The sequence below is a fragment of the Rhineura floridana genome, chromosome 2 (assembly GCF_030035675.1).
Source record: "Rhineura floridana isolate rRhiFlo1 chromosome 2, rRhiFlo1.hap2, whole genome shotgun sequence".
Taxonomy (NCBI): domain Eukaryota; kingdom Metazoa; phylum Chordata; class Lepidosauria; order Squamata; family Rhineuridae; genus Rhineura; species Rhineura floridana.
Genome location: NC_084481.1, coordinates 12713694 through 12739783, shown reverse-complemented (window position 1 = coordinate 12739783; position 26090 = coordinate 12713694). Strand labels below are relative to the sequence as shown.

The 26090-nt window shown below is 41.7% G+C and overlaps 1 protein-coding gene across 7 annotated transcripts in view; it reads right to left on the bottom strand.

The window, feature by feature from the left end:
* Positions 1-24652, bottom strand: part of PIKFYVE (phosphoinositide kinase, FYVE-type zinc finger containing) — a 139079-nt gene extending 114427 nt beyond the window's left edge. For 4 of the 7 annotated variants that reach the window (XM_061607827.1, XM_061607830.1, XM_061607831.1 and 1 more), the window contains exons 1-5: positions 23460-23659; positions 15816-15997; positions 12652-12837; positions 2174-2289; positions 1009-1180 (exon numbers count right to left, since the gene is read on the bottom strand). In XM_061607827.1, coding sequence (XP_061463811.1) covers positions 1009-1180; positions 2174-2289; positions 12652-12837; positions 15816-15987 — 646 coding nt within the window. In that variant the 5' untranslated portion in view covers positions 15988-15997; positions 23460-23659. Of the gene's footprint in view, positions 1-1008; positions 1181-2173; positions 2290-3918; positions 4009-12651; positions 12838-15815; positions 15998-23459; positions 23665-24568 lie in introns of those variants that run through there. The other 3 variants (XM_061607829.1, XM_061607828.1, XM_061607833.1) reach the window with 3 other exon arrangements.
* Positions 24653-26090: the final 1438 nt, after the last annotated feature.

The window sequence follows — 26090 nt, the reverse complement described above, 5'->3', positions numbered from 1 at the left end:
TCAACAGTTTTAAAGTGTTTTTAGCGCTTCTGTTTGCCGCCCTGGGCTCCTGCTGCGAGGAAGGGCGGGATATCAATCAATCAATCATGTGGGGAACACCGTAAGACATGCATATGTCCTCCAATAATGACGGGTAGTGACTCCTGTGCCCAATACTTCACCAAACCATGACAACTTCCTTTCATGATCTTAACTTATACAGTTGGTCACAATTTGGAGTACTGGTTTCAACTAAAGAAGCTTACTGATGTGGCCTTCCCACAGCTCTTGGCAGAAATCCTTCAGTGTAGGCTTAAAAATGGGGAGTAAAGTCACTTGATGGGAACTTCTGTGTGTGGAGAAGCAAGGTGAATTGCCACTCTGATATGATTTTGAGAAAGACTCAGAAATACCTAGGGAAGCAACAGCATATTTGTTGGGAAATAAGGGAAGGGAAAGCAAAGCATGGACGAGGTGCACATCTTTGGGTGCATCTTGGAAGTCTTGTTGGAGCTTTAGGCCATTGCACTGGTTCTGATGCCAGCCCTCATGAATACCATAATGTTATGGTGATTATTTCACCCTTGATGTTTTGAAGTCTATTACAGACTCACCAAAACAATGTACATTAATGAACAAGATATGAACAAACAAAATGTTTTTCAAATGAAGGTATAAAAAGCATGGGAGCAGGAAAAGACTTTGCATGGAACTATGGGTGAAGCCATGAAGCTCATTAGGTGACCTTGGGCCAGTCACTGCCTCTCAGCCTCAGATGAAGACAATGGTAAACCCCCTCTGAATACCACTTACCATGAAAACCCTATTTGTAGGGTTGCCATAAGTCGAAATCGACTTGAAGGCAGTCCATTTCCATTTTCATGGGCGAAGAAGATGAAGTAGCCAATCGTTTCTCAATTCTAATATAGAAAGGCTCAATGCTTAATCCCCCCTTCCACCACCACCCCAATTAAACAATAGCAATCCCCCCCCTTGAGAAGCTACAAGTTTGAACACTACGTGTCTTACCTGTGTAACCCATGAATTTTCCAGGGATTTCCTGGTTGCAGCACCGGCTGCAGAAAATCTGGCCGCATAAGCGGCAGTGGTGCCTTCGGCGAAAGGTGGTAAATTTTTCACTACAGTCATAGCACTCCTTACACTGGCTATCTGGCATCCAGTATTGCTTTAGATCACTGTCCTAGGGAAGGAATTAAGTATGCAGTCAAGTCACAATGCAAGACAAGAGATTTACATAGGATATTTCTAAAACAATGCCATGAGAAGTCACAGAACTGTAATGAGATTCCATTTCCTCAGAAAGAGACTAAATTAAATTTCCCAGGGCAAGTCCTTCTCAGACTAATTGCTCTATCAAACACTTTTAGACCACCAATTAAAAGTTTAGTCTGGTAGATCTTGACCCACCATTCATTCAACCAGTTTTATCACACCCTGACAATTTCCCCAGAGATCTTAGTGCAAGCGCCTAATGTTATTTATTTATTATTTGATTTATATCCTGCCCTTCCTCCCAGCAGGAGCCCAAGGCGGCAAACAAAAGCGCTAAAACCACTTTAAAGCATCATAAAAACAGACTTTAAAATACATTAAAACAAAACATCTTTAAAAACATCTTTAAAAAAAGGTTAAAAACATTGTTTTTAAAAAATGTTATGGCATTAAGCAGAGGACCCCTCTCTCTATTTCACTGAAGCTTTAAAAGACAAGCCTTTTCTGTTACACACAGGCATAGTTTACCCAAGTCAAAGGAATTTCCATGCGCAACACTCGGGGTATTAGCATGACAGCTATACAATCTGACCCAATAAAGGCAACAAATATTATTGGGCTGGATCCAAAGGGTTCCTCCTTCTGTCAGAGGAAGACTCCTTCCATCACAGGAAGGGAAATTTTGCTTCTAACCCATCATTCTACAAGGAACAAACCTCACTGTTTGAAAGCCTTAATAAATATTAGTTTTCATCTGTACTTCCTAAGTGATTAGTTATATCAGGAAGGAAGCTGTTGAAATTAATGAGAACTACTCTTGCCCTCAGGGCACACAAGGCAGCAGGAGGCAGCAATGCTCTTTCGCTCTCTCTATAGACTCTAAGAACAAAATGGCCCCTCATAGAATGCAAATGGAACATATATTTCGAGACAGCTCCCTCCCTGCCCTCTCAAGCATTACCTGGCTTTTCCCTTCCATGATTTCTTTTAGGCGTTTTAAAACTGTACTGAGGCTTCTAAGCTGAACAGCTGTTCGAGGATCATGACCACTAAGAGGAGGTTCTTTTCTTCGATTGTCTGAAGACAAGAGACATCAGTCACTATTTGAGAGGCATATTCTTTCTGTGCTACCTATTAACAGGCATTCTTTAAAATACAAAAAATAGAGGTCAATGCAAACATTTTACACTAAATACTGACAAATTGGAGGAGGTTGTTCAGAGTTGAGTTGCCTCCTTTTGCGAGAAAGGGCACTTTTCTCTGCTCCAAAGGAATAAAAAGTGGCATCCATCAAAAAGTATTTCCAAGAATATGTAATATCTGATAGCAGAGTTTGAACCCATTTACTTGGATGAAAGCTTGATTCATTTCAACAAAAGTTAATTCCAAGAAAGCGTAATTTAGGAAAACCTTCACAATAAATCATGAACTATTACTCCATTAACACTGCAGCTGACTTCAGTAAGACCAATTTTTTTAAAAAAAGGTTCAGAAATATAGGTAGTGTTTCGCAATTTATTTTGTGTGTTAGGATAAGTACCTTGAAAGAAGTACATACAAAAACATTATTCAACATACACAAGTTAAGGAATTCATAACCAAATCTCTCTATATGACTGAAGTGGAGAAAGTGAAGTGGACTGCCTTCAAGTCGATCCTGACTTATGACTACCCTATGAATAGGGATTTCATGGTAAGCAGTATTCAGAGGGGGTTTCCCATTGCCTCCCTCTGAGGCTAGTCCTCCCCACCTGGCTAGGGCCTGCTCAGCTGTCCACAGCTGCACAAGCCACCCCCTTCCTTGTCCACAACTGCCAGCTGGGGGGCAACTGGGCTCCTTGGGACTATGCAGCTTGCCCACAGCTGCATAGTGGCAGGGCATGTAACCTCTGAGCCACTCACTGTGGGAGTGATCTTTAGCTGGCCCTTGACACCCAGGAGACACGAGTGGGGATTTGAACTCACAAAATCTGGGCAACCAGCCAGGCTCTCCTCCCCACTGTGCTATACCAGCTGTGTCTCTATATGACTAAGCTTACTTTTATCACTTTCACTGGACCTGTTACAAAACTTAAAATTGAGATATTCAGCAAAAATGTAAGATGCCATGTTAAGTACAAGGAGAAATTCTGCTAACAGTATAGCATACATCAGAAACAAGATGCATTGTTCTTTTACCAACATTCGGAAACAACTATGCTTGATAAATTTTCAATGGTTCAGTACAAGCCTATGCCTCAGCAGCATGCAATCCATGAAAATCACAGGAATTCACTGTCAATAGAATTCACCAGGAGCTGCTAACAGTTATAGGATGAAAATACAAACTTGCTTTCATTTTAGGAAGTCAAGTTTATTTTACATACACTGTTTATTCGACTTTTACTGAACTCAAAAGTATCTTCACGTACAATAATTAAATGCATACAAAAAAGAACACATCTATGTATTTTCAATAATCGATGAAATGCACTATACCAACTAACCACACAGCACTTAAAGAGTTGCAATCCATTGTACATCAAGATCTGCTAACTATAGAGGGAAACAGTGTGTGTGCTTTATCAACGTTCCTTAATATTATTGGCCCGAGTTTCGCATTCTAACACTCTGAAAACAGATCCCTCAAAATTTGCCAACCTCATGGCATCCCATTTTAAAGGAGCGCCTTTAAAAACTCTTTAAAAAATGCATCAAGTTTCTTACCAAGTGGATCATTCTCCATTGGACATGCATTTTAATTTGCGCTCTCTTGTATAAGAGAAACAAATATGGCTCCTTTGTATGTAGTGATTTATATATATCACTGATGTCAGCAGAAATGCTCGGAGCTCTGTCAAGAAGCAAGCAAGTTAACTGTTGCTGTGCAACAGTGAGGCTCCCAGCTTTGGAGAAATGAGAAAACAGTTAGTCTTTCTAAGATTAGGACCTCTGTACCACACTCGACTGCTAAGGGTCATTTTCTAGTAAAGATCTACTGCCTGGCAATGCAATCCCTTCCCTGAGGACAGGGTGAGGGGATGTTTGTGACTGAACTGGGATATTTCTATCAGGCATTAAAATTCCTAACCTTGGCTATGCAGCTCCATCCAACTCTAAATATTAGGGAAAGTCCAAGCACAATTCAGTTTTGAGATGTATACAACAAAACATTCACCCCAGATTTCAAGTGAAGCAATGTGTCCCACCGTAGGGCTCCTTCACACAACAATTCTCTACAAGCACACCACTTCTTTAATACTTTATCTTTTACAGCTAATTTTATACCACCTTTATTCCTGGGATGATTTGTAAAGCTGATTAAAAACAATTAAAGTGTAAATGCAATCAAAACAGCTAAAAGACTACAAAATTAAGCATTAAGCAGTCAGCAGTATTATAGCAACATAGTAGATGTCAGGCAAACACCTCTGCAGAGAATGTTCCACAACTGAGGTGCCACCAGCAGGGCAACCCTCTCTCTGGTAGCTACCTGCCTGAACTCAGATGTTGGTGTTGGGGGACCTTAAGAGGATACCCACTGAAGGTGTTAATCAATGGGCTGGTGCATATGCAAACAGGAAGTCCATGTGGTATGCATTAAGGTTTGACTATGTGTAACAAGAATTTTCTACATGTACACAGGGCACAACAGATTTCACACACACACACACACACAAACACACAAATACACACACACAATGCTGTCCCAATGCAGTTGTCCTTTACAGAAGTGACACTGCGGCTCAGCTAGCTCAGCTGTATCACCTTTTACTCATACTTTAAATCAGCCTTCCTCAGCCTGGTGCCCTCCAACTCCCATCATCCCTGATGATTGGCCAGACTGGGAATTATAGTCTAAAACATCAAGAGGGTACCTCATTGTGGGGAGTGCTGCTTTACATGTTCCAAATCTTTTGTCACTCTCCTCTGTAACCTTTGTTTGTGCCCTTCATACACATGCACTTAAACATTTATAGAAAAACTCTGATTTTTAATAAAAGCAAGCCTATAAATGAGATTATGAAGCTATGTTTCAGAGCAAGATTTGTTTTTACCAGATAGAAGGTAATGCTTTTTTAAAAAATTGATTTCCTATTTAAACAAAAATCAGATAATCAAAAATGAACATGAAGAACTTAAAATCCTGTAATTTCTTCTAATTTAATGAAAGTCACTCAGCCATCCTTTATAAATGCTTAAGCACCAGTATCAAATGGCTGTAGTTTCTCCTTCCGACCTTCCATTTACACAGAAAATTTGTGCCTGATGAGCAGCCCTGTTAATATTTAAAATGCTAACTCTGCAATTGTGCCATCCACCCAGATCTCTAGTGTGGAGGAGACTGGAAAGGGAATGGGAAAGATTAGCTCACCACATTGTTGCATTTATGCAATTATGAACTCACCCAGCATGAAGGAATGCGCACTGTGCCCAAAACCAACAGACAGAGGCACTAAGCCCCATGCCCTTTTGTAATCACTTACAAATCTGCTATAATCAAGCATACGCTTGAGGGAGTCTGTCCTGCAGTGCCCCACCACTATACACACACACACTCTCTAGAAGCTTTAGTATTAAGCCACACAGGTGTCATAACTCCTGTTTAAAACATTTCAACTCTTATCTGGGCACGCACTGCAGAAAGCATATCATCTATAGCTGTAGCTGGCGTACAGCTGGTTGGACATGCTAAAAATAAACTTCATCTATTTATTTATTCATTCATTCACTCATTAAATTTATATCCCACCCTTTCCTCCAAAGGGAGCTCCCAATGGGGGCTAGGCAGCTACGAAGACAGCTGCTGGTCACCTCAAGTCGAGGTGGAGGTTCCTATACATTCTGCTGGATGCCGAGGAAGACCTGGTTGCCGATGTGATCATGGCATGTTGCATCTCACACATCTGCAAGTTGAGTGAGGAAATTCTCCTAGAGGAACACCCCACTCTGTGTGGGCCAGGAATCAACTGCTTCACCCACTGAACACATGGTCTAAAGTAGTCAATATTTGTGAGGCACAGACAGTCAAAAAAGCGCTTTAGGCCAATTTATTTTGGACAGTTACACCCCACATTACCCACAGTTTGACCACAGCCTCTTCCTGTACAGCAGGGATAGCTAATGTAGTTCCTTCCAAATATATTCTCAGAATTACAACTCCCATCAGCTCCAGCCAGAATGGCCAATGGGCAGGGATGATGGGAGTCAGGGCTGCGGAGTCGGAAGCAATTTTGGGTGGAGTCAGAGTCGGTAGAAATGTACTGACCAAAATCGAAGGAAGTAGATGCTCCCTCCTGCTTTACGCAGATGATGCGGCCCTACTTTCCTTTTCAAAAGTAGGCCTTTATACGACTGATTAGAGTTTTTATGAATTATTGCGCAGAGAACTCACTAACAATTAACTTCACCAAAACCAAAATTTTAGTGTTCTCAAAATCCCGCTCAACTTCCAGATGGAAAATCAATGGCCATTCTATTGAGCAAGTCAGTTCATATAAATACCTAGGGATGATATTCCACTCCTCTCTTTCGTGGGTGCCTCACATTCGTGCGGCAGTTGCTATGGCACGGACAACATCGCAGGCCATTCTACGTTATCATTATAGTAAAGGAGGACAATTTATACCAGCAGCCATTCAGGTTTTTAGAGCCAAAGTTCTACCCCAACTATTATATGGGGTCCAACTATGGATATACTCGTTTAATTCCACAGTTGAAGCAGTTCTATCTATCTTCCTGCGCCGAATCTTTGGAATTCCCAACTGCGTTCCGAATGCGGCCTTAAGATTGGAAGCCGGCCTAAGTTCGGTCGAATGCCAAGCGTGGTCTATGGCTTTTAATCTATGGGCTAAAATTGCTTACGTTTGTCTGCCAGGCTATCTGTCACTCCTTGAGGAGGACAACTTCCTTTCCTCCTGGAAAAAATCCATGGCAGCTAAGCTTCCTTATTTGGGCCTTTCAACTGAATTTCTTTCTTCCCAAGCTTTTAATAAGGCTAGACAGATTATCATTACCCGGCTTCAGGACATTGACACACAAGCTACGATTCAAGCAGCAGCTAAAGTCTGCTCCCCTATCCATCATAATTTGAGTTTCCATCATTTAAAGTATGCTCCCTATCTGGAGGCTCTTACGAACCCCAAATATCGTTTGGCCTACTCTAAGGCACGCTTTAACTGTCTAGAGTCGGCTCTTCTGGAGGGTAGATTTCAGGGTGTTCCTCTGGAGCAACGTCTATGTCCGTGCAGTGAAGGATATGTAGAGACGCTTACCCATGTTCTTTTCGTTTGCCCACTATATTCCATGGAAAGGAACCAACTTATTTTACCTTTTATCCAAGAGTACCCTAATTCTGTAGAGCATTGGACGTCTAAGCTTTTGTCTGGTAATAACAGCTTACATCTGATATCTGTCGCTAAGTTTTTATACATATGCCAGTGTAAACGTTCTGTATTTGGTCATCATCACCCTCCTTAATTGTTATGTAATAGTATTTTAGTAGTTTTAGTGTATAATTTTAGTAGTTTTAGTGCAAATTGATACAAGTGCCTAGATTTGTTTGTATCTGTTCTATTTTACCTTTTTTGACGGGTCATTGACCGTAATAAAATCTGACTGACTGAATACCTGTGTGGAGAAAGTCCCCAAATGCACAAACATGGGATAAGGTCTATCTGGCAGCAGTATCAATCCTGGGGGTGCTTAACAATAGGACAGCAATTTCCCCAGCTCTCAAAAGGTGTGAAAGGGCTATCTGAGAGACATGAGGTAGGATATCACTGGCTGTCAACTGACAGCTACCAATATGGGTACAGTTCTTTGTCCCTCACTGACCATCTGAAAAACCTGCAACTGACCATCCAGCTGTGTCACTCATGAGGAGACCAGAACCCTGTTTTATAAGTAGCAAGGGTAGATAGATTTAAGCTAAAGAACAACTTTTGTTAATATCCTGCTTTGCCTATTTGTCCTCTTCCTTTCCCTTTGTTTTTAATAAAAGTGCTATAATTGCAGCAATTGCAAGTACTCTTGGATAAAACAGATTATCTTGACTCATCCCAGTCTGGGTTCAGGCCTGGTTATGGGACTGAATCGGCCTTGGTCGCCCTGATGGATGACCTTAATCGGGAGAAGGACAGGGGGATGCGACCCTGTTATTCTTACTTGATCTCTCAGCAGCTTTTGATACCATTGACCATGGTATCCTTCTGGGCCGACCTGGTGAGATAGGTATTGGAGTCACTGTTTTAGAGTGGTTCCGATCCTATCTCCAAGGTCACTCTCAGAGAATAGCATTGGGTGACTGTCTTTCGGCCCCCTGGCAGTTGTGCTGTGGGGTGCCGCAGGGTACCATCTTGTCCCCTATGCTGTTTAACATCTATATGAAGCCCTTGGGAGACGTCATCAGGAGATTTGGGGTGAGGTGTCAGCATTACACTGATGATACACAGCTCCCTTTCTCCATAACACCTGAATTGGGAGAGGCTGTGCAAGCCCTGGACCTCTGCCTGGACTCGATGGTGAGTTGGATGAGGGCCAATAAACTGGTGGTTTCCGAGTTCAGATAATTGGTCAGTTGCCTGCTTTGGATGGGGTCGTACTCCATCTGAAAGAGCAGGTTCATAGTCTGGGGGTGCTCCTGGATCCATCTTTGTCACTAGAGGCCCAGGTGACCTCCGTGGCTAGGAGTGCCTTTTGCCAGCTTCAGCTGATAAAGACAGCTGTGGCCATTTCTGGACTGGAATAGCTTGACCACTGTTGTCCATGCACTGGCAACCTCCAGGCAGAATTACTGTAATGCGCTCTATGTGGGGCTGCCCTTGAGGTTGGTCCGGAAGTTGCAGCTGGTGCAAAATGCAGTGGCTACACTCCTCACTGGGGCAGGGTATTGCCAAGATGTCACCCCGCTGCTGAAAGAATTGCACTGGCTGCCCATTTGCTACCGGATTAAGTACAAGGTTCTAGTTCTGATGTAAAAACCCTATACAGCTTGGGACGAGGATACCTGAAACACCGTCTTACCCCTTATATACCCAGTCGATCACTGCACTCTGCAGGTGAGGGCCTCCTGCAGATACCATCTTATCAGGAGGTCCGTTCTGCACAACATAGGAAACGGACCTTTAGTGTGGTGGCACCTACCCTGTGGAATTCTCTCCCCTTAAATATTAGGCAGGCACCATCTCTGTTATCTTTTCAGTGCCTATTGAAGACTTTCCTCTTTCAACAAGCCTTTTAAGTTAAGACCTATCCCAGTCTGTGTCCGTGTTGGAATTGCTTTTAATATGTTTTTTTTTTAAGCATTTTTTTTTCTAAACAATGTTTTTTTTAACCCTTTTTATTTAAGATGTTTTTAAAGCTTATTCAAAGAATGTTTTTAAAGTTGTTTTGTTTTAATGTATTTTAAGGTCTGTTTTTATGATGTTTTAAAGTGCTTTTACTGCTTTTGTTTGCCGCCCTGGGCTCCTGCTGGGAGGAAGGGTGGGATATAAATTAAATGATAAATAAATAAATAAATAAATTGACATGTTTGATGTGACAGGTCTGCATGTAAGGTTGCCAATCTCACTGGGTTGTGTGAATCCCCCTTGAGCCTCAGTCACTCAGTTCATGCTACACAGGTATAGGATTGGGGCTGACAGAGAAAAGCCAGCTCATCTGATCTCTGGGAGAGGCAGAGAAGTGAGTGCAGCTTTGTGGCCCTTGATGGAGAAAAGGAAGTTTATTTTGCCCCAGAGAAGATCAGGAATTTGGATACTATCTCAAAGTCCCTGTTTAAGTGCTTGCTTGAGAGTCCCAGAACTCCCTCCTGTCTGAAGGCTGTGAACTTTAAGAGGAAAAGGGGAGTGGCAGCAATGACTTGATAATTAAGGTGCAGCTGGCCAACTCTACAAAGCTGTTGTTCAAGGAAGGGTGTAAAGCAAGCTCTCCTAGCCTCCCATCTGTTACAACCACCCTGTCTGTTTATGTACTGTTCACTTTAGGAAACCTGAAGCATGTAAAATTTTATGCATATAATAAGGCAATAATTGTTCATATTTTTAGTGGAACTGGGGGGGACTTGCTTCTCATCGAGATTAAGGAGTGAGATGGGAGTTAAGAAAAAAAATCTGTGTGGATAAGCTCAACATCAGGATTTTCAGAAAATTCCAACCCCACCAGCCAGCATGGCCAATGGTCAGGGATGATGGGAGTTGTAGTCCAGCATCATCTGGATTCCCCCACTCCAGGGCCTTAAGGCAAGTATAACTCTTGTCATTCTTGCCATCCCTTGAAGAATAAGGATGGAATACAAATATAATAGTGTTAATTGCTTTGTATTGCTTGCTCCCTGCATTTCCACTTCTAAAATCTGGAAAAGTAGCTGTAACCTATGGAAATATTATCTATTAAGGCAAAGTCTCTATAGTGCTTAGACTTCAAATAACTTCCCAAGGATTGATTTCTCTGTTCTCAAAACACAGTTCTGGTGTAGAGAATGAACTCCTTCATTACTTTGTACTGGAGTTAAAGTGTTTGGATTCTAAAGGTCTGCACTCCAAAAGAAAGCGCAATAATGATCTGTCCAAAGACTATACTAGACAAGGAATAAAAACCAATGTTTCCAAGTGACAGGAGTGCCCTCTGGTGGCTACTCGTCACAAGAGAAGTTCACACTATGACTTAGGTTTTCAGTATTTTTCACTAATTGGTTATGTCTAGGACTGATCATTCGAAATGCAGAAAAAGCTAACTACTTCGGCACAACAGCTCTATCTAGCTAATATCCACAAAAAATTAACTGCTTGACTTTTTTTGTATTAAGTTCAGCTGGCTCCCCATGACTACTACAATCAGGAAAGCATCACAGCAGGATTTAACCCTTCTCTACACCTACCATTTCTCCCAATCTAAATGCCTCTCCAGAGCAAACAGCAACATGTTTATTTATATCCTACCATTCCTCCCAAAAGGAGCCCAGGGCAAAAAGTAGGCAATAAAACGCTAAACGAAAATTAAACATCTTTTAAAAAATCTTTAAAAATAATTCCAACAAAGGTTCAGACGGGGATAAGGTCTCTACTTAGAAGGCTTGTTGAAAGAGGAAGGTCTTCACTGGGCACCAAAAAGACAAAAGAGATGGTGCCTGTTTAATATTTAAGGGGAGGGAATTCCAAAAGGTCGGTGCCACAAGACTAAAGGTCCAATTCTATGTTGTATAGAACAGACCTCTTGATGAGATGGTATCTTGAGGAGGCCATCATCTGCAGAACGTAGTGATAACTGGGTATACAAGGGGCAAGATGATCTTTCAGGTATCCTTGAACTTACCCTGGTAAGCTAATGGGCGGCCAGTGCAATTCTTTCAGCAGCACGGTGACATTTTGGCAATGTCCTGTTCCAGTGAGCAGTTGCACCACTGCATTATGGGGGGCATTCAGTCAGGAAAATGATGGCACAGGGGCAGGGTTAAATGGCCCCACATTACTGCCCCAATCAAATTAGCAGCCCCCTACTCCACCCCATTCCACTGCTGTGGGTCCTTTTAAAGACAAGTCTGGACATTAATAACAAATCTCTCAATGTAACATGTAAGTTTGGCTCAGCACTGCCTATTGTCTCTCATGGAAAATGAAGCTCACAGTGAAGACAGTTCAGGCCTCCTAACAGAATAGAGGGCATTTAACTTTAAAGAACTGTTTGGACCTTTAGACTTAGGAACTGTTATATTTTAATCTAGTTAGGTCACTGCCCCGTTATGTGACCCTGGGATGCCAGATGAACCCTGTATACCAGGGTTTCTCCACCTATAGTGGAGGCAGCCTCAGGGTCTGAGGGATATGCATGCCCACATTAGGCGTTCAGAACTCTGCATACAGGTCAACCATTTATGTATCATTTGCTAACACTTTTAAGTGTTCATGGTCCCAGACTCAGATTCCTGCATCTCCCTGCAGATCATTGGAAACTTAATTTTTCTGTGATTTTGGGGATTCATCTAAGCAAGCAGGAAATCCTGCATATGTTTCCTGCTGTTTTATTTTTGTTACTCTACATAGGATTTCTGAAGTAGAAATTTATGCAATTTTCTAATGGAATTTTATGCTCACCTTTTCCTTTCTTTTTGTTGGGAATGTGGGAAGGATGTATGTGAGAGCACATGGAGAAACACTGATCCATGGGGTCTGGCTTACCCTTTGTGCTACCCTTTGGAACTCTTCTCTGTTCTTAGTGTAAAGATGAAAGTGCACATATAGACTCAATTTTTTCCACCTCATATATTTCAAAACCATGAAAGCTCATTTTAAAATAAAAGCTGATATTTTCAGACTGCCAAGTTTAGAGGATGGGTGGGGATTTTTTAATTTTTAAACAAGCACATAGTACTAAGGCTCCTTAAAAGCACCAACTGAGCTGAATGGAATTTGGAAAAGCATATAAAGCACAGACCACCACTCTTCAACTCAGATCTCTTACCTAATGAGGCTGAAGATCTTCTCTGCAACTCCCCAGAAGGCTGAGTTTTTTTGTAAGGTACAGGTGATGACCTTAGCGACTGTGACTTCAAAGTATGTTGCGGACTTGTCCAACTTGCATTCAGTGTCTGTTGATCACCCTGTCCCGTCTCTGCTCTCTCCACAGAGGAAGCAAGTCGACCATCATCTATAAAGAGTGAACAGAAGTCTAATCAGTCTTGAGATATGCGAAGTGAAAAACTACATTCTCCTATTATCCTCAAAGAAATCATACGCTATTGTTTGTTTACGCATAAGCCATAGCTTTTCAAGCTAGGAAAGTTCATCCAACCTGGAGGAATGCATGTATCTGTATAAAATATACACACCAAGCAGAAGTATAGTTATTTTAAGGCCACTTCTCTAGTACTACAGCTGTAGATTACCAAATCTCTCCCTGAACAAGAGTGTTCTCTAGAACCAGAGTTTCCACATATCATAGCAAAAGACTCAGGCCGAAAGAAAGAACTCTTTGGCAGCCCAATCTTCAGCATGTTTTAAGTCCTACTGAATTCAATGGGCTTACTTCTTAGATAACTGAGTCTGCGAGCCCATGATAAGTTATCTATTGCCACTGCAAATATTCCTCAGGCTGGCAGCGCTCATATCCTATTAGCAGAGGAAAGAAGATCAGGACCAAACCTTTTCTAGGATTCCTGAAGGAGGGTGCCAAGGAAGCAGCCCCCTCACTCTTTTCTCAACTACCACCATCACTAATCAGCTTAAGTAGTGAGTGAGAGAAACCATACAACTAGAAATCCTCCATTTATTGAGAGTGGTAGGCCCACACTCTGCCTTTCGTAACTGCTGGGTCCTCTGAGGAGCCAGCCTCATTTTCAGAACCATACCTCCAGAGAATGCACACACAACACACTTCAATTAAAAACTCCACACCTACCACACACCTAGGAAATCAAGTTTTCCATATGCATCAGCACCACCACAGAGCACTTGCTTTCGGCAACTGATTCAGACACACCCGTCAAGCAACCTGCTTGAATTCTTCCAGCAGGAAAAGAGGTTCCAGGCCAATGGTATTCTACACAGCCTGTAGCTACAAACTTAGATGTCAATAGGATTGCAGCCTCCAAGTTGCTAGGTAGCGAGGAACAAGTTCTTTGCTTCAGCACCTCCTGGTTCTAACTTTTTCCAAAATATCTCCCAACTAATGCATCATCACCTGTTTCCAAACAGCAAACCATGAGCTGTTAGTTGCTGCTGTTGGGGAAATACAACTTCTTCCGTGATGTGTCTCAATACAGTGCTGTTTTCCTGTTGGCATTCCACTGACCTGTGTAATCAGCTTTGCCCTCCCCAATGAATACAGTGCAGACATCTGTGTTGACAGGGCATTCCTTCCTTATGCTACTGTCATTGCTGGGCCCCCAAAGAAAGGCTAAAGATTATCCTGGTTTTCTAGAGTCCCTCCTCCAGAGAATTTTAAAGCATTCTACAAACTGAAGGAGCCCTACTACTTTTTTTTTTTTTTTTTACTTTGGTCAGCTTGTTTCTCATGCCTACAAGAATGATAATCACAGCCTGAAAGCTTACCATTGACTGGTGGGGGTCATACTTGGATATAAAAGCAAATGAGTGCAACATGCAGCTCAGGAAATCTATTAAACAAAAAATGAGGTCAGGCATAATTCCTTTTGGATTGCTGGGATAGACCAGGGCCTTAATACCCTTACTTGACAATCATTCACTACCCTCAAGAAGGCTGAGATGCTTCACCCTCTTCTTTATGTTTTGCCACTTGTAATCTTAATTTGGGTTGGGTTAGCCTGACTTAAAAATAGAAAAATCTTCCCCTTTTTATTTATATTTTTTAGAAAGACACCAACAGATGACTCTCAGCAGAGAGCAACCTGACTATTACCAAAGAGAAATACCAACATGGTTCAGAAACAGAGAGAATGAGAAAAAGAGGGAACAAGAAAGGGCTCTAACAAAGTTAAAAACAGAGAGAGTCTGGACCCCACAGCCACTCATGCGGGTACAACATCTGAAAAAAGCAGCATGGAACAGCTTTGGGAGTAATCCCAAAAATCTGAACCAATTGTGGATGCAACATTCACCCAGTTATAGGAAAAACCTATCAGCAAAGCTCAGCCTGAATTTGAAAAAAGCTTTTCACAAAGGTCTAGACACAGATGATGAGTTTTCCTAGATCAGCCTAGGTCATAGCAGCTATACTTTGTGCCAAAGAGTCTAAAGCAAGTCACAAGGATATCCCTGTCAAAACTTATTTTAGCAAGGTGTTCATTTCTTTCCTCATGCAGGACAGACACTCGATTGACTCAGGGCAGGATATGCTGACTGGCTGGTACACATTAATTCACAAGGGATAATTAATGACAGAATTATATACATTGTTTACATTAGATATGGCATTTGGTTCCAGAAATCAACTGGGCAGCTACAACCTTCTGCCTGGGATCAGTGCTACCTTGCACTTTAAGGGTTCTCTTTGGTTTAGCGCAATGACACACTCATTGTTCGGAGGAAAACCAAATTACACAGGGTTTTGGGGTATGCAGAGTTCCAGCTGAACAGAGCTACTCAGTAATGTGGGTCCTATATTCGTCCACCCAAACTTGCACATACAATCCCTACAATGGACATGGGCCTCCACTTTGGCAAATGGGACCTCGAATGCTTGGAGGCAGAGGGGGGTGTCAGTGGTCCCAAGATCAATGCCTCACTGAATAGTCATTTATTAAACCAAATGAGCATCTGAATAAGGCTTCAATAGTTACAACAACAATGTGCACTCCAGATTTAAAATGAGTGCATTGCACTTAATGCTTAATGCTAATCATAGTTTAGGACTGTGCGTGTGCTCCCTCTCCTCCTCTGGCACTGCTGTGAGGAGATTGGAAGCTTTCCTTAAGTTTTCAAGTATCCACAGTTTCTTGTTACATCCAAATCCAGAACTATGGTAAAAGTTAACTTGGCTTGTTTCAATAAGCCTTCGTTTAGCGTTACATGCAAATGAACCCAATGACATTTGGTGCTTGCATGCTTATTGCTTCTGAGTAGGCTGCCCCCACTTTTGCCAAAAGGTCCTCCCTCATAATAAAAAATAAAAATAAAAGTACAACATAAAAGAAAGTTAGCACTTACCTTTACTGAAACGAAAAAGATTCACAAAAGAACTATAGGCAGATTTAAACGGAGGTTCATCCTGGTCAGGAGTCAAAGGTTTGAAGTGTGTAAGGTGAGAGGGACTGCCAGGAGAGTAGGGCAGATCGTTCAGAGTGTCCAGCGTCGGAGATGCCTTGTCATCTGTGGCCATTTCATGGACCCTAAGAAAATTGAAGACGAACATACAATACTTTGCTCACTTGCCCAAATGAAACATAAACTGTCATTTGGATAGTCTGAAGATTAGATATACATGGCCTTTACTAAACAGATTTCCAGTCTGAGACATCAATAACATGAAACCAAGCACTGCCTTGAGTACTCCCTTCAAAAGGGACAGCATTACATGGTGCAGGACTGGTCTGAAAGAGGGTCAAGTTGCAGTGCTTGATTTTTAGCTTAATGACAAAAAGCTGGCTTGAATTTGGAATTATAAAGATTACAACGGATGAGAGGCAACTTATCCGATAAGATGATTTGATTATTTGAAGGAAATATATCTGGGACTATTTTTTTTTCTTTTTTTTGGACTATTCTGCATACAGACGAATCTGCTGTTCGTGTATGTTACTGACGGCTGGACGCTGTGAACCAAACTTGTTTTGCGTTCCTGGACGTGCAGGAGATAAGAACTGTTGCTGGCTAGATCATATTAACAGGCCTGGAATATTAACTCTTTTGTTGTTGGGGGAAAAAAAGAAACAGACTGCCTCTAGGTTTGGGAACATTGGTTAATAGCAGAAACTAAAGGTTTTTTTTCAGAAATAAATTAAATTAAATGTATGCCAGTACAGTGTTTTGTGACTGTACTCACCAGTAGGAAGTACTGCTGCTTTTTTTTTTTTTTTGCTGCCCATGGCAACCATTTTTGCTGGCACCCACAGTATGAGTACCAGCACAACAGTTTAGAAGGAGGAGCAGGTAGCCAGCTTAAAACAGGTACCAAATATGATGTGGTCAGTGGTGGTTCAGAAACAGGGAATAAATTGGAACAGCATAGCTAAGGAACTATTCTTTTGAAAGAGGAACTTCATGACATTAGAGGAAGTACTAGAACTGGCTGATTCAGAAGGAAAGTAAGCCTCCCTCATGCAAGAAGGAAGTGAAGCCTGTCCATCTAGCACTTTAATGGAGCAACATGTGAAGCTATCCTGAGAAATCTAACATCTGTAATTATCAATTGTAAACTCAAGGCTTGCAAATGAAGAATCCAAGTGTACTCTTAATTCTTTACTCCTTTGCAACCCTGGATTAAATTCAAGTTGCAGCTGCAAAAGAAGATTCTTCCAAACAAAATAGAAACTGGTGCCAAATTCAAAATGCACAGAATACTACCAGTGGTTAGAAAGGAAGAATTGGGAGCACATTTAAGAGTGTACTACTTTTCAGTCTGGTTCTGTGGGTTTACCTATTCCAGGCCTGACATCACACGGTATCAAGTGAATGACTAGTGGGCCTGGTTTGGGGCACACGATGCAATAGGAAGGCCTGAGGGGACCTAATTAAGCCTGCGGGCTAGAGATTCCCCACCACTGCTTTAGAGCAAAAGAGGCAAGCAAGAGAACATACCACTAACGTCCCACAGCTCCTCTCTCTAAGAGTTTTTCTCCCATGTCAGCACACGTCTGGTACCAAAGCTCAGCTGAAGGGGAAAGCACCTGGAGCAAACTGTGAGGCATTAAACTGCAGTGGCAGAAGTTCAGCTACTCACATGCACATAGCTCTTCTCCTCTAAAAAGAAATCTCTGCCCTTCCCCATGCTTTATATGTGATGTGAACTCTTCTTCTCATATCTGCTTCATATAGTAGAAGTGTTTATTTAGGTTTGGTGTAAAACATTTATAGGCCACCACTTTTCTTGTTACTGTTCTTTCAAGGTAGCTTTAAAAAAAAGGTAGCTTTTAAAAAAGGTAGCAAATACAATTAACAATATTATTTATTGATTTATTTATAAAAACGTATTTGTATACTGCTATTTCATTTTTGAAAACATCTCCAAGGAACTCAAGGTGGCGTACATGGTTCCCCTTCTCATTTAATCCCCACAACATTGTGAGGTAGGTTGAGCCGAGGGGCAGTGACTGGCCCACAGAGCTTCATGGCTGAGTGGAGATTCAATCCCTGGTCTCTCAGGTTCCAATCCAACAATCTAACCACTACACCTCACTGGCTCAAAAATCAGTTTAGTGCAGCATTGGAATATTCTATCTTGCTGCAAAGGTTTTCCACTGGCACATAAACAGAACAAGTTATCACTTTGTCACCACGAAACTAGGGATAGGTTTACAAGATACACACAGCTGCAGTCCAAAACTGCAGCTTTGCAATGATTTCTTCCCTCCACAACTTGTCGTGAAACTTAGCTCATGGACTGGCATTAGACTGACATCTCTCAACTCTGCTCCCAACATACTCTGCTGCCAGGAAGGGTGGGAAAATGTGCAATATAATGGTTTTAGGACATGCGATAAGCTGTACTATAGGTAACGGGGGGCGAGGGGGCAGGGAAGAGCACAACACGGAGCTAGCATTTTTGGCAGGGGGTCCATTTTTCTTATACTGTACAGTTACACACTTAATAAGTTATCAGTCTCACCCCATTCAACAGGGCATGGACATCAGAATGCCGCTTCTAAAAGCCCCTTTCTCTGCGCTCAGTGCAGAAATGCAGTAGGCTGTTGCAGAAGGAATAGGACTCTCAGCCAGTCCCCAACAGGTTAATAAAAATTCGGGGGGGGGTTATTTACACAGTTGTATTAACTGTGACCTATCAAAAACTTGAAAAGGGAGCCAGCTCTTCAAAATTTACAAAGACTTCCCCAACCAGGTCTCTGGAAACCATTCTTACTCACCACGGATAAGGGATCAATGGCTGTTCAAAACTCTGGTTTAACAAGGAAAAAGTCAGGCATAGGTTGACATTTGGCTATGGTAAGAACAAAAATATTCAGACTATATTTCAGAGAATAGCATGGGAGGTGAGGGGGATGGAGTGTTCATTTTTCATAAATCCAAGCTTATTGCTACTTTACAAGTATGTTTATCATAGACATTCCACTCAAAGGCAGCAACGATTCCAACCATCATTCCTTTCTTCCTCTCGCCTCCAGGGAACAGGCAAGCATGTGATAGCTCACCACCACCACCGTTAGCCATGGAAGCAAGGCAGTCAGAGCAGCACATGACATTCATCAGTGAAAAGAAAGGCCTCTGCTTTACAGTAGGCTAGATTGTGGTGGTGGTGGAAAAGTCTAATAGCTTTTGAGGAGAGCTATTTTTCTAGCCCCTTGTCCCAGCTCTAAGTAACCCGTACGTATTTCTCCCAGCAACCAAGGCAAGCTATACCTCACAACAGAGCCAATAAACCACCACATGAACAAGACAGATTACATTCTAGCACAATTTCAGAAACATGAGATAAACCAGACAGCAATTGATCAAAGCCATCTGTTCCACACATTTAGTATTTTAAAACATGAAACAATCCATTTCAACTAAGACTCACTCAACACTTCAGTAATGATACTTCGCATCTCTGGTTAAAAGGTGCCATCAGTTTACATCACAAACATGTAACTGCAAAACAGTATGTCCTGCTGCCTATTTCCAACTCCTTGTTTCTCACCGTCAAGCAATCAGCCTCCTCCTTGCTTCATGTAACTGACAACAGGTTCAAGATGAAGACAAGGTACTACTTCTGCAGCATACAGTTAACATATGCAACTCATTGTCATAATATATTCTGATGGACACTGCCAAGGGCAGGTTTAGAATCATTAGAGTCATCTTCTATATGTTTACAAATAATGGCTTGGGCCCAGGTTACTCAAAGGATCACCTCCTCCCATACCATCCTGCCCAATTCCTAGCATCAGAATGAGATGCCCATCTGCGTACCACCTAGGATGGAGGTATAGTTGATTGCAGTAAGAGATGGGGCCTTTCCAGTGGGTGCACCAATTCTGAGCAATATTTTATTTATTTATTAAATTTATATCCTGCCCTTCCTCTCAAAGGGTTCAACATGCCCAACGAAGCACAGAATGCCCCTCTCTGTTTTTTGTCTACTGAATAAAGGATGTTTCTGATATGTGATTGCTGCCACGGTTGCTCTTTAAATGTATTGTAGTTTCTATATTCTAATATTTTTATTGTATTGTGATTTTAAATTATTGTAAGCTACCCCTCAGCGATGCGTGGACACTAGAAGGATGGGAGAGAAATGTTTATTAGTTGTTTTCCTTGCAAATGCAATCAAATCAACTTACAACAATAATAAAACACTAAAACCAACTATAACAAACATGCTTCATTGGGCATATATATGGGGGGGGGAGAGAAATGGTCCTAAAACATGATTAAAATAATCAACAAAATGGCTGCCGAATATTGTTCCTGAACACATGTAGAATAGCAGGTAATATATAACAGATATTAGCAAGCAACAACAGCAACCTTTTATATACATTACCATATTATATTATATTATATTACATTCACGTATATTAAGTTAAAATAGTAAAAGGATGGGTTTATTTCCACTCTAAAATGCATGTCTGAGATACACACAGTAACAACAGCCAAGTGCAAAGAAAGACTGGGCTGTTGTATCTTTAGTGGTTAAGGTGTTGGACCAGGGTTCGAATCCCCACATAGCCATGAAGCTCACTGGGTGACCTTGAGCCAGTCACTGCCTCTCAGACTCATGAAAACCCTATTCATAGGGTCGCCATAAGTCGGAATTGACTTGAGGGCAGTACGCACACAACAGTTATGCAGATGTGGGAGTTTCAGCAAATGTAGCTCACACAGGAATTCTAAGGCAATTAAGTATGTAAGAAAGTCCTGTCCCCTCTTGTTGTATCACACCATTCTGCCATCATGAAAGCTGGAACTCAAGATGACATACTCGGGCCTTATGGTTCTTTAATCTCAGAGCTGACCAGATCAAGGCCTACTTAATGTCAACAAAATTTCTAGATCATATGCCTTCTGACCACACCCTGGGTTCAGTTGCATCCCGTCACTCTAACAAGAAGTGTGTACACAGTGTCAATGTTAACCTACACTAGTTTTTAAGAGAATAAAACCAGGATGTGAAAAGATTTCCAAGCTATTCAATCCAGTTATTTTTTAAAACATGTGATCATAGGTAGTTTCCCATACTTACTTACTACTGATGCCAGTACAATATATCTTGCAATTAATAAGGCTCTCCGCTAAATTAGGTTATAATTACATATAATTTTCTGATCTTGATTTATATATTACTCTCAATACAAATAATTATTTAAGGATGCTTAAAGCAATGTTTCTCTCAACTAGACATGCCTCTTGATATGTGAGCAATTATCTTAATTTTAATCCCTAAATGAACAAGCCTACATTACAACGGCATCAGCTCTTGGGTCTCCTCTCACAAGTTGCAAAGTAGCCCCAGGTATAATAAAGTATTAATCTCTGATTAATTAATTATTCACAAAAATAGATTATCAAACTGAAAGCATTAATGATATTTAGGGTTGTTTTGGCCAGTAGTTCAAGCACTGCAAGCTTTAAGCTTATCAGTTCAACTGGTATGAAAATGGAAATGGACTGCCTTCAAGTCGATCCCAACTTATGGCGGCCCTATGAATAGGGATTTCATGGTAAGTGGTATTCAGAGGGGGTTTCCCATTGCCTCCCTCTGAGGCTAGTCCTCCCCACCTGGCTAGGGCCTGCTCAGCTTGCCACAACTGCACAAGCCAGCCCCTTCCTTGTCCACAACTGCCAGCTGGGGGGCAACTGGGCTCCTTGGGACTCTGCAGCTTGCCCACGGCTGCCCAGGTGGCAGGGCACGTAACCCCTGAGCCACTCACTGTGGGGGTGATCTTTAGCTGGCCCTTGACACCCAGGAGACAAGAGTGGGGATTTGAACTCACAGACTCTGGACTCCCAGCCAGGCTCTCCTCCACACTGTGCTATACCAGCTGAATGTTGTTAATTATTCTTACAAGTTCAATTATTTAGCTGTCAGAAACAAAACTTCATTTTAGTCCTCCCCCCCCCCAAAAAAAAATATCCCTGGAGTATATTGAACTGTTGCCATGAAATAGCAGACATGTCCCTAGAAATTATAAGGATGTGCTACCCTGTACTGCCTAATAAATGCCCACATACCTCTAGTCATTACTTGGATGTAGGCTTTAGGTAAACACAAGGGTATTCCTTGGAACAGCCACCAAAGGATAAAGATGTAATGTAGAGCAAGTACTAGCAAGTTTAAGGATGTCCACTAGATAAATTCTGTTAATCAAATTGGAAAGAGTTTCCATCTCATATCCCAAGGTAATGTACTCTCCACCTTTCTCTCTTACACACACCACAAAGCGCTGAGATATTCTATCGTAGTCTGAATAACCTTAAAAATAACTATTCTATCCAAGGTTAGTCAAAGCAATCAATTGATGTTGTCCAGTCTAGTCATGAGAACTTAATTTTTTAATAAACTCAACAAAGCAAGGATTGTAGCAAGTTTTGTTCCAAGCATCAGCCTCCTTTCTTGCTCCAGCTTCCTAAATTAGTCGGTCACAGCACACTACTTGGATACATTAAAACTCTTCAAAGAAGAAAAACTGCATACATATTTTACACCTTCATATTCAAAATATACCCGCCTTTTATCTTAAAATAAGTTATTCTCTTGAAGATGGGTCCAAACAATTAGTTTAACTGAATTTGCTTCCCTACTTTTGGCCTTAAAGGATGGCATTCTCATGTTGCTCATCCCAAGTTTTAGAACAGGGTGCCCCAACCATAAAAGAATCACACCATAATGTGCTGTAGTTAGTGCAATCAAGAAAAAAGTGTTAGATCTGGACTCAAATCCATTCCCAAGCGCCAACTTATTGGGTGACCTTGGACAAGTCATCTCTCAGCATCACTTTCCCAGCTATGAATGATTTACTACTAAAAGTAGAAAATCATTTATGCAGCAATTTTAGTATACAAAGTAGGGAGACCAGCTACAAGACAGCTTTCTTGTACCTTTAGGAATTTTGTACAGCAGGGAATTTCAGGTGCAGCTCATTACATCTTCGAAAAATCCCATGCTGACCAAACATTCCTTCTGCTGTGCAATACTAAAAAGGACAGGAGTCCTCTCTTCCTTTGCACCTGATTTGCAGTCCATGTCGTCTTCATTTTCCTGAGACAGCGAAATACATCGCTATTACCACCACTTTTAAGAGGGCAACACACACTGCATGTTTCCCTCAGGACCACACAAGGGTACAGCACAGAGGTAGCAGGACTCAAACCAAATCCAATCTGAAAAACAAAATCCAATCTGAAAAACCATACCCTACATACACAGCTGGCGATGGGTTGAATGCAATGAGGAAAAACAAGCCATTTACACACATTTTTAAAAGCACTGTAGAAAATGGTTCACAATAAAGTGGTATTCTTTGCGGAATAGATCCTATTCTCAGAAGCCCCACTGAACTCAAGCGTGCACAAGTCTGCAAACTTAACACCATTCGTTAAAACCTCATGTAGCCTCACCCCCGCGCCAGAACACTCGATTCACTTGCCACGAAGTGAAATATTACTATTAATATCATTAATACATTTGCATCTTACTTGTCCTATGGCTCCCTCCTTTCCTGTATTCCAGTTCCTGACTTCCTTTACCTGCTCCCTAGCAGGCTGCGCTTTCCCCCCTCCAGGAGGCAACAACTACGGGGTGGGGAGAGGGACGAAAGAAAAGAAGATGCCCGGCTAAGGCAGCACCTGACACAACTTGGACGCGTTTCCTTCTTTGCATGCACTTCCTGTCTCTACTCCTGGGCAAAGGAGGAGGAGCTGCTGCAGCCGCTGCTCTTGTCGTTGCCTCCGCCGGTCTTCCACAGGCAACGTAATCGATGCCCGAGAGAGCAGAGCAAGAGGAACAAAATACTACAAACACACAGGCATCAACCAACGATTCCCGCGTCATCGTCCACCCAGGTTTTCGATTGCAAAATTAATGCGGGTAACCAAAAAGTATACAAGAAAAACAAGAAGCTAGTTTCCCCAGACCTGTTATTCACAGAATATTGCTTCAGACTACAGTTGAGGAATAGCATGACTGAATAGTTATCCATACAAAATGTCTAGCACATTAAAACAAAAACATGCCAGGTGCAGTGGTAGGTGACTGGTGCCCATTGGGACTGGTGGGGCGGAAGGCAGGGAGCCCAAACAGTAGATGAAGCCAGAGCCAATGACAGACAGAGCCAACTCATTCTAGTTTTGTCCCCATCCTCTCTTCCCGCTGAGTTCTATCAGGACATCGCAGATTCAGGAGGAGGAAGACAGCCAGTGCCTTGTACTCCTTGTAAGAAGGCAAGCAGGCAAGGGGGGACTAGCTGGCTGAGGGCAAACTGAGGTTGATGGGGCTTTGCCCAAATGGGCCAACCTTCACTGGCTTGGTGACAACCCTGGCCTCCAACATCTAACCTTATAGGGGAAAGGACTATTGGGGGGCAGGGAGGAGTATGGAGAAGCATTCCATCCTTAGAGCTTCCACCTGCAGTCTGAAATGGTACACCTCAAGCACCAGTTTAGCATCTCAGTAAGAACTAGGCCAACAAAGGAGGCATGTCTGGGGTCAGGATTGGGAGTCAACCAAACTGATACAAATTTAAATCACTAAAAATCCTTTTTTTTAAAAAAATTAGACATAAGTAGAGTTGCCACCTTATACTCACAAGTATTCTGGAAACTTGGATTGCGTAGCTCTGAGCACACACAGGTTCCTTTTCTCAGTGAATGAAATGGTTCCTCATTTGTCCAGAAACTGTACAGATTTGCAATGGAGGTTAGCGCCTTGTTACATGTCAATCTATCAGCTCAAAGTGGAAGCAACCCTACAAGCACCACACTAAGAGTGGCCCTGGAAGGAGATGGCAGACAGTCACTCAGCAGAGCAGAGGGATAGATGTAACATTCCATCGCCACCCCAATATTCTAATCATTTTTAAATGTTTCCATCCAGAAAAGGTTGCCATTGTTCCCCAGGGGAAAAATACTACTGTTTAAATTCTGTAATTCTTGCACAATTCATGGGATGATATTTTGTATATATTTGCCTGTATTAGTGTAGGGAACTTCACTAATTTGTGATTCAGCCCACCAGGCCATTTTGGGCAAAACACACCCATCTTTGCCAAAGCTGGTATCATATGATGCCAGGCACAGGAAAGTTCAAAAAAAGAATTTTTAAATTGTTTTAAAATTTTAAAATTGTTTTAAAATGTGTTTTAAATTTGTATATTTGTTTTAATGTTTTTAGTTACTGTAAACCGCCCAGAGAGCTTCGGCTATGGGGCGGTATACAAATACAATAAATAAATAAATAATAAAGAATTCAAGCTGCAGCTGCAAATGAATCATGTGACATCATATGTGAAAGTGGCTTGTGGAGCATTGGACACTTCTGGATTCACCCTTTCTGGCTGGATCTTGTTCTTCACCCTGGGCTGTATTATTAATTCATTTTATCATTGGTATATTGCAAATTGCCTCTTGTGTAATGTCTGCACAGAGCATCTAAATGGGTTGTTATTATTACCATATTGCAGATTGGGTGTGTGTGAGAGAATATTGGCTTACTTAAGACAAGTGAGATTGTAGCAGAGGTGCATATAAATAAAGCATGCTAGCTCAGCTTTCATCACAAAATGTCTGCCCTTTCAATAAGCAGTGAAAATTAGGCCTTTCACACCTCACACCAAGGCAAACTCAGCATGCAAGGAACTACACCCAGTCACAGCTGCTTTATGAGTCTAACTTTATAATATAAGTGTCCGCAAATACTTGGTTGTCTAATTCATCCAAGTCAGAGCTGCAGGTTTCATCTTCATAATCTCCAATATGTGTAGAACATAAAACATTTTCTCAAGTGATAGTACAAATACATTTTAATCCCCTGCATATAAATTCTGAATGCTGTTACGTTTTATACAGAAAGCAGAAAAGAGCCATGTATGCATACATGTACATTTTGAGCTATGTGCCGTTGTGGCTTGATTTTCAAATGACATAAACTCAAATACAGTTCTTAGCATTACTTGTGCAACCTTCTCATCCAGCCAATTCCCCACAGTGGCCACCAACTATTTACCCAGTGACAACATGTTGGATTTGGAGCTGAGGCAAAGTACCAGTCCTGCTATTCCTCAGAGGATGGCCTTGGGTAAGACACATAGCTTTAGTTCTCAAGTCCATAAA